The sequence below is a fragment of the Protopterus annectens genome, chromosome 9.part0 (genome assembly GCF_019279795.1).
Source record: "Protopterus annectens isolate FY-2018-M chromosome 9.part0, PAN1.0, whole genome shotgun sequence".
Lineage (NCBI taxonomy): Eukaryota > Metazoa > Chordata > Ceratodontiformes > Protopteridae > Protopterus > Protopterus annectens.
The window spans coordinates 1123178035-1123186280 of record NC_056743.1 but is presented as its reverse complement, the minus strand read 5'-3'; the positions used below and the strand labels follow the sequence as shown (position 1 = coordinate 1123186280).

The window sequence follows — 8246 nt, the reverse complement described above, 5'->3', positions numbered from 1 at the left end:
GATCACTTATACTTATTTTTCTGTTTCAAAAACCATACTTAAAGTTAACCACTGCAGGGATTCATATAAGTAATAAAAAAGGCTGTAATTTACATATACATTTACTTGTTTTGATCATTATATCTCTGTTTCTACTGCAGGTCCATAGCAGAAATGTTGTTTGCAATGGAAGATTTGAGGGTACTATTACAGAAGTACAAAAAAGTTTTGCAGCGCTATCATTTACAGTACCTGTCTCAGTTTGATGCCTTGTTGCTTGGTGAGATAATACAGGTAGGATAAAAGTGAAATGTTTTTCAAGAAAATACTCTTCCAACTGGTGTTTCTTTATCCATGTTCAATTTATACCAGGCAGCATATTCAGCAAATGGTGATATCATAATTTCATAGGAATCTAATTGCTGTCACAAGACAAAATATTTCATTTGAGATGTACTTAGACTCATGATTTTATGATAAAGGCCTCATTTTAAATTATATTGTGCTTAAAACGTGTGTTTTTTTTTTTTAATTTCCATGTAATTCAGAAAACCCATTCAGTTTTAGATGGCTATAATCTTTTTGATTTTCATTATGATAGCAGAAATAGTTATGGTTTATCAGTAAAATGAGATCTGAAAGTAAATTAGTTGGAAAGAATACAAAGAATATATTATATAGTGTTTTCCAGTAGATATGTTTTAGTGTTATTGTTACTGCTGTGCAGTTAACCATGAGTGACAAAGCCTCTGGTTTTGAAAAGTGCATCTCATGTTGTCATACAATTCCACCCTCTAGACCCAGATGCCTTGTACGTCTATTGTTTAGGGGTAGACCATACTGATCCAGAGTGTGAGTCCTGTGGCTCTTATTGGACCTAAGCCTCATATAGACCATGGCCACAAACTGGTCCAAAAGGTCTGCTCCCTGCCTAAAAGGGAGAATGAACTGCTTCTGCTTCAGGATCTCTTTCCACTTCAACCAAAGGAGAGGGATAAGAAAAGAGACAGGGAGAGAAGCAAGGAAAAAGAAAAGTGAAACTGAAATCTGACAGCAGGGAAAAGACCCAGAAAAGATCCTCGCATCCATCTGGTCCTTCTAGACTAGTGCCACAAACACCCAGGCAGTCAGATCCAGTAATTGTCCAGGAGTCAGTTTGGATCAAATTGCCCTCATCGTCATGCAGATTTTCTCTGGAGCTGACCATTCCTTGGCTCCATTCTTCAATCCTTCAGGAAATATTAACTCACCGATATTTCAAACCACCCTCAATGTCCTCCTCCTTCAGGTCATTTTGGGGCATTTAGAAACCTTTCAGAAGCCAAGGTCAATAGGATGATTCCAAAGTTTCTTAGGATGCTGATATAGATGGAGTTCTTCTCAAAGTCTTCCCTACAGGGGGCTCTGGATCAGGTCCCAGTGACACCCTTGCTAGCATCACCTTCTGTAGTCCACATATCAGATCCAGTTCCCATGACTCTGAATGATTCCTACAGGATGATTTCAACTGAGATGAGAGCTTGGTCAGCTTCAGATCTGACAGCTCCCTCACTCTTTTAACTTCAACACCATCACAAAGGGTCTCAGAGCCGTGAGGTTACGGACAAAGTCTGGGGCTTGGGATTGACTCTGAGATTCTTAGCTAACCCTACCCTTGGGTAATTCTGCACAGATGGTTCAACTCCACTGTTGGCTTTAGTGTTGAGTTGGGGGGGCCTGGGACCTGCAAGATTCCTTAGTTTGGATTTTCGGGAGAGCAAATAACAAGAGAGGGAAAGATGACAGAATGGGTACATGCCAAGAATTTTTTTGGATGGCAAGTTAGAGATTGCCATCCCTATCAACGATTGATATCAGAGTATAGGCAAAGAGAAAGAAATAGGGGGATCCTAAATGAAAGACCAGCACTAGTGGAGTTTTTAGTAAAATCTAGAACAGAAGTTACCATTAAAAAATGAATAAATTGTAAATTAAAATATTGCATGATAACTATAAGACTCAACCAGGAGAGGATAGAAAGGATTGGAAAGAGAAACTGGGTAAGCAATTCATAATGAAACAACTGGATGATATATGTATACTTCTCATATATGCAACAATATCTAGAAGATTTAGGATTTTTGCTTGCAAATGTTTACATAAATATTTTTATACCCCAAGTAGATTCCAAAGAATTTTTTCCACAGGTAGCTAGCAAATGTTGCAGGTGTGACGGGGAAAAGAGGTAACTGGGAGCATATTTTCTGAGAGTGCAGTGAGTTGGCGGACTTTAAGTATTCCCTGGGGTATGCACTGTCAGAGATGCTGGATGGACAGATTGGTGTGGCGAGGGAGATGATTTTTCTGAGCTATGATACAGAATCGGAATTGCCTAAATATAGTAAGGCCTTGCTGCCTCTAATTATGGTGGCTGCCAAAAACGCAATTACTAGAAAATGGAAATCAAAATCTAAACCAACTATTTTAGAAGTAGTGAATATAGCAACAGAGATAAAACAACTTGAATTAAGATCTTTAGAAAAAGGTAGAAGCAAACTACACAGGAAAAATGGGAATTGTGGGAACAATACATACAGGAGAGGAAGGAGGTTTAAAAGAAAGTAGGACTTGAATGAGCTATGTAATGTTTGACTGAAAATGATCGGGTAGATTATAAGTGATGTATAATGTTTGCAAATGAGAGTTTTTCAGTATGGTCTATGATGTGAAATGCTTGCAGCCAGGATTGTGTCAGTGTGGTTTATTTTCATTTCTATAAATGTATGATTGATTGTCATAAGTGATGTTTTAATAAAGAAAAAAAAGAGATTTCCTTTGCTTTGGTTTCAGAGAGGTTGTTGTCCAGGTCAAGAGAGGAGGTGTCTCACATGCACTTGGAGCCATCTTGATCCTCCATGTATTCTGTAGATCCTTTTTCCGGTCAAACTGTCAGACAGGGATAGGTGGCCTGAGTGAGACTCGATGGATCCAGTCTGGCAAGTTCTTCTCCTGGTTCTGTGCCATCACCAGAGCCTTCCACCTGAGAAGGGCATAGGAAATGGACTTGCAATAGGAGTCATTTGAACTCCCCTCAGGAGTCATTCACTGAAAACATCAACTTTGAGGAAGGGGAGGGTCTCCAAGACATACTCTAGAAGATGTCTCCTTTGAAGACATATTTGAATTGATGAAACAATCGGGAGTTGGTCTACCGAAGCCCCCTCCCAAGTGGAGTCAGTAACCTTGAGGCTTTCTGAGATGGTGCAGCAACTTACTAGGTGGTCCCACCTGCTGACCTTACTGACCTGGTCTCTCAATGGGATTGGAAGGGACTTAATGTGGTGGAGTTGATTCTGTGGAAAACCTGATAAAATGACAGTATCCTCTAGGAAAAGATGACATTGGAGCAAGGGTACTGCTGTAGATTGCATTGTGGTTGTAGCAGCCATAAGAACAGAGATCTCCAAAAAGAACACCTCTGCCCATCCCCCCAACATGCAGTCCAGGGCACTGGACAGGTTTGGAAAGCAGACTTTGTGCACTAAATTACTGAGCTTATATGATTCATTTCCAGAGATTTGATCAAAGAGCTTTCCAAGTCTCAATCAGGAAATGTGGCTGCTGATATACAGAAGACTGTGGAATCACAGCTACCTGCCCTTCAGTCAGTGACTAACATGCCCATGTGACTGCTCTCCAATGCAGTTGATGGCACATTGAAAACAGCAAATATGGGCATTACTATTTGCTGGCACATCTGGATGCATCTCTGTGAATTTGCAGAGAGCTTCAAGGCATCCTTTGTCAATGCTCCCTTGGATGATTCCACACTATTTGGACCAAATGTCAAAACTATGCTTATCAGAAGTGAGCAGGGGGGTAAAACCCTGCTTGTTGTAGGCATGCATTTTTCCACCCCCAAAATGCTTTTCCCCCAGAACAGTGGAGAGAAGTTATGGTTCCATAAATCCCAGACTTTTGTCTAGGACTCTTCTGGTGACAGCCCCACCTAGGCAGAGGGGGCCACATAATCAGTGGCTTTGTGGTCCTTTTACTGAGAAACCCTTCCAGTGCTCCTGAATGGTTGCCTGTCTGCAGCACTCCAGAGGCAGTTGGGGGTGCTTATTTCTGCACCTGAATGTCTGGTTAGCTAGCACTCAAAACTCTTGGATACAGAAGAGAATCACCAGAGGCTATGTTATACCCTTTGTTTTCCCCCAAAAGACTAGAAAAACATTCCTGACATTCTAACCAGTTAGAGAAAACTGGCAACAGAAAACCAAGTCATCCAGGATGCCTCACCAGACCAGTGAGGATCCGGAGTCTATTCAATATTCTTTTTGGTTCCAAAAAAGAGCAGAGACTTCAGGCCCATTCTGGACCTCAGTTGCCTCAATCAGTGTATGAAACAGACAAAGTTCCATATGGTCATATTGTAGTTCATTCTGTCTCTTCTGAGGAATGATGACTGGATGTGTTTAATAGACATTTAGGATGCTTGCTATCATATCAAGAAAGCAAGATATCCAGGAGGTTTCTCCACTTTTGGCTGGAGCCAGTCATTTCCAGTTCACAGCAATGCCCTTTGGTCTCACCACAGCCACCAAGCTGTTGACCAAATGCATGGCTGATGGCAGATTATCTACTGCTGCAAGGGCTCTGGGTGTTCCTCTATCTAGATGACTGCCTCCTCACCACAACCACCAATGATCTGCTTATTCAGTCCAAGGATGATTTGCTCATATTTTTTCAGCACTTGGTGATTAATATATAAACCTAAACAAAAGCTAGCTGACACTGATCTAGACTATAGAATTCATAGGTGCCACCTGAATATGACATGTCAAATTGGCAGAATGCTGAATTTGAGTACTGTCCCTCATCACCAAGCTTCCAATGTCTTCTCTTCTTCAAATCCCCTATCTGTATAATGATAAATGGAATATTAATCCATGCAGTTCCCAGTCCATCACACACCAGTATGCAGGTGCCACATATACTGGGGGTTGATCTCACCACTAGTAACATGGGATTTTTACCTTCCATTTTTCCAACCCTAAAAGTCAGTATGAACATGGATGACTCCATTATAAGATTGCTCAGGCATTTTGAAGGGAAAATGGTTCAAGGGACATGGTCAAAGGCAGAGGCCAGACTTCACATCAACATCTTGGAGATGAGGGCAGTTCTCCTAGCACTGCAGGCCTTACAGGACTCCCATCACAAATGGGTGATAGCAAACCAGATGGACAACATGGCAGTGGTCTGGTATATCAACAAGTAAAGGGGGAACCTGTTCATACTCATTATGTCAGGAAGTTATGAGGGTGTGGCAATGGACAATGTCTTACCAATGCTTTCTAGTGGCAATGCACATTCCAGTGAGCTCCAGTGTTTTAATGGACAAACTGAGCAAGTCTATTCTTCTGACCCATGAGTGGACCCTGAATCAGTCAGTGTTGACTATGATTTTCAATTGCTGGGGCCAGCCTTGATGCATCCTCCTCATGTCCCATTTGAACACCAAGTGCAGCAGCTACTTTGCAATGATCCCCCAAAAGGGTCAATAACTCATTCACAGTTGGCTCCAGGTCCTCTATATGCATTTCCACTATTTCCCCTCAAAACCAAGTTTCTTCAGAAAGCCACTCAGTGCAAGGGAGTGGTGACTTTCATTACCCCCTTGTGGCCCTGTCAGATTTGGTCTCCCTTTCTTTGGCCTCACCTGGAACACCTTCTATGGGTGCTGCTTCCAAATCTTCTTTCTCACCCAGCCATTTAGTTTCATTGAAACTTAAGCCATTGAATTAGCATAGTTTCTCCAACTCCAGTGATGGCTAGGGATGCCAGAATTTTCCACATCAGTAATTCACAGTTTATGCTTTTTGCAAAAACCAAACACTAGAAAGGTTTACATACATAAGTAGAAAGGGTTTGCTATGTAGGCTTCTTCAAAGGGTTTAAATACTTTCTCAGCATGTTTACTATCTATTCTGTATTTTTTGGTGGGATTATTTCTGGAAGGCATTAACTTTCCTAACATTAAGATGCAGTTAACAGCTACATCCAGTTTTCATGTGATTGAAAACTAGAATTCTGTTGCACCCAGGAAACTCAAGAGTCTTTCTATGGGGAACATTCTTTCTCAAACCCTCTAACAGAGATCCATCTCCTCTTTGGGCCTTTACATTATTGCTTCAGGCCTTAACCTGACCTCATTTTGAACCAGTAACATCAGCAGAAGTGAAATTTCTATCTTGGAAAACTATTTTCCTGATGACTATGATGTTATCTAGAAGAAGTTTTGAGTTGCAGCCTTTATCTTACAACCCTCTTTACTTGATCTTTCATAAGGACACTGTATCTATTTGGAGCAACCCAAGCTTTCTTCCAAATGTGGTCTTGAAGCTACCCTTAACTACTAATTTACTAGTTTTCTTCCCATATTTTTCTAAAAAATGAGAATATACCTTTCATTTGATGGATGTTCACCAGCAGCTAAGATTCCACTTGCATTGTACCAATGATATTAAGAAAACAGATCAATTATTTCTTTCATTTTCACAAACAAGATTGGGACATGATGTTTCAAAAGTCATATTGCGCAGGTAGTTTTCTGAATGCATTATTTTTGCTAATAAAGAAAAGTTTCTGTCTCCAACTCACAAGCCAAGAACTCATTCGACCAGAATGGTTTCAACTTCTGCAGCTTACTCTGCCTGAGTACCTGTAGATGAGATTTGTGTTGCTGATATTTGGTCTACTACTCACTTCTTTGTTTATTATTATAAGCTGTCCCTTTAAAAAATTGGGTAGTTTTCTACTATTGGAACTTTACTATCAGGGACTGTTTAATTTTAACTTTTGCTAATTTACTGGCCAAAATTGTGACAAAATGTACTGCTTATGTCAACTTCTTAGTTTTTAAAAGGAACGTTTTATGTGTGAAGTATTTTAGTTGAGCAAGGACAACTATGGGTTATGTACCTGGTACTTACCTGGCACTTTTTCTGACATATTTTATTTATGGGGGTTTCAGACAGGGATTTAGTGTAATGCTTATGCATTGCAGTATTGTGGGGACTCTCTATCTGTATGAAAATGTAAGTATGCTGCTTGTGAAAACTATTTGCCAACCTACCTTCTGATCGACTCGTTGCAGAGATCCTTACCACATAACAAGCAAGGTCTGTGCTTACTTCTAAGGGCTTTTTCTAATAGTCCTACATTGATGATAATTTGTGCAGCAGCCACTTGTTCCATGCTGCACACATTTTCCGAACATTGCAACCTGTACATTATTTCTAGGATTACAGCTGCCTTTGGCTCTTTGGTTCTAAGATTCCACCTGAGATATAAGGTTGCATGGGATTGTATCCTGACTGCCGGTCTGGGCGGACTGATGAAACAGGATACACAAGTTATACACTTACCACAATGCTGGATTCTTTTTATCTAAGTTTGTTTGATACAACTTCCCTCCCTCTGTCTTACCCCTTGCCAAATTGACAGAGTTTGTCATATCAGTATATTTGTTGTTCTTATGGTTCACATGGTAGCCAGGCAGGAAACTTGAGGTGAATGATCATTTCATATGGGATGATGGGTAACCTGTGCAGGTGCTCGATGCACCAGAGCTCTGGCAAATGTCTAACTATGGTATCAGACAGAATTGGATGAAAGTGATCCAGCATTATGGTAAATACATAACTTTCATTTCTCTGTGGGCATTTGCTAACATCTGAGGTTAACTAAAAGAAATCTGTTCTTCTGCAACAATATTTAAAATACATTCATCTGTATTTTACAAAACTGCTTGTTCAAGAATACTAATGAGGCAGAATAATTATTATGCAATTAAGCATAAAAATGATGTAAATCTGTAACCTGCATTTCCTTCTGTTGAAATAGAAGCGTGTTATACTGTTACTGCTTCTTCCATCAGATGAATGCATGCAGCAATCTGTACTAGCTAGGAACACGTGCATCATGTAGCTATCTTAAATGTCCATTTTAAATATAATACTCCTACTGTTGCAAGCACCTGTGATCTCTGTCCATCTTTCAATCTATGTACTGCATACCTCCATTCAAATGTAATACATTAATGTTCTGGAACAAGGCATGAGTCCTTGATGTTTTAGGATATTTCTTTGCTTGTTTTTTGTTTATTGATTATTTATAGGTTTCTAGATGGTGAACTAACCTTCTTACTTTAACAAAACAGGCTCCCAGCAGTACTGCCCCCAAACAATTACATTGTAATACTGAGCCTTGTAAGGAGTTTA

General features: G+C 40.1%; 1 protein-coding gene across 2 annotated transcripts in view; it reads left to right on the top strand.

Moving 5' to 3' along the window:
- Positions 1 to 8246, top strand: part of NCKAP1L (NCK associated protein 1 like) — a 1498172-nt gene that overhangs the window by 565990 nt on the left and 923936 nt on the right. For both annotated transcript variants that reach the window (XM_044083976.1, XM_044083975.1), the window contains one exon: positions 141 to 273. In XM_044083976.1, coding sequence (XP_043939911.1) covers positions 141 to 273 — 133 coding nt within the window. The remainder of the gene's footprint in view (positions 1 to 140; positions 274 to 8246) is intronic.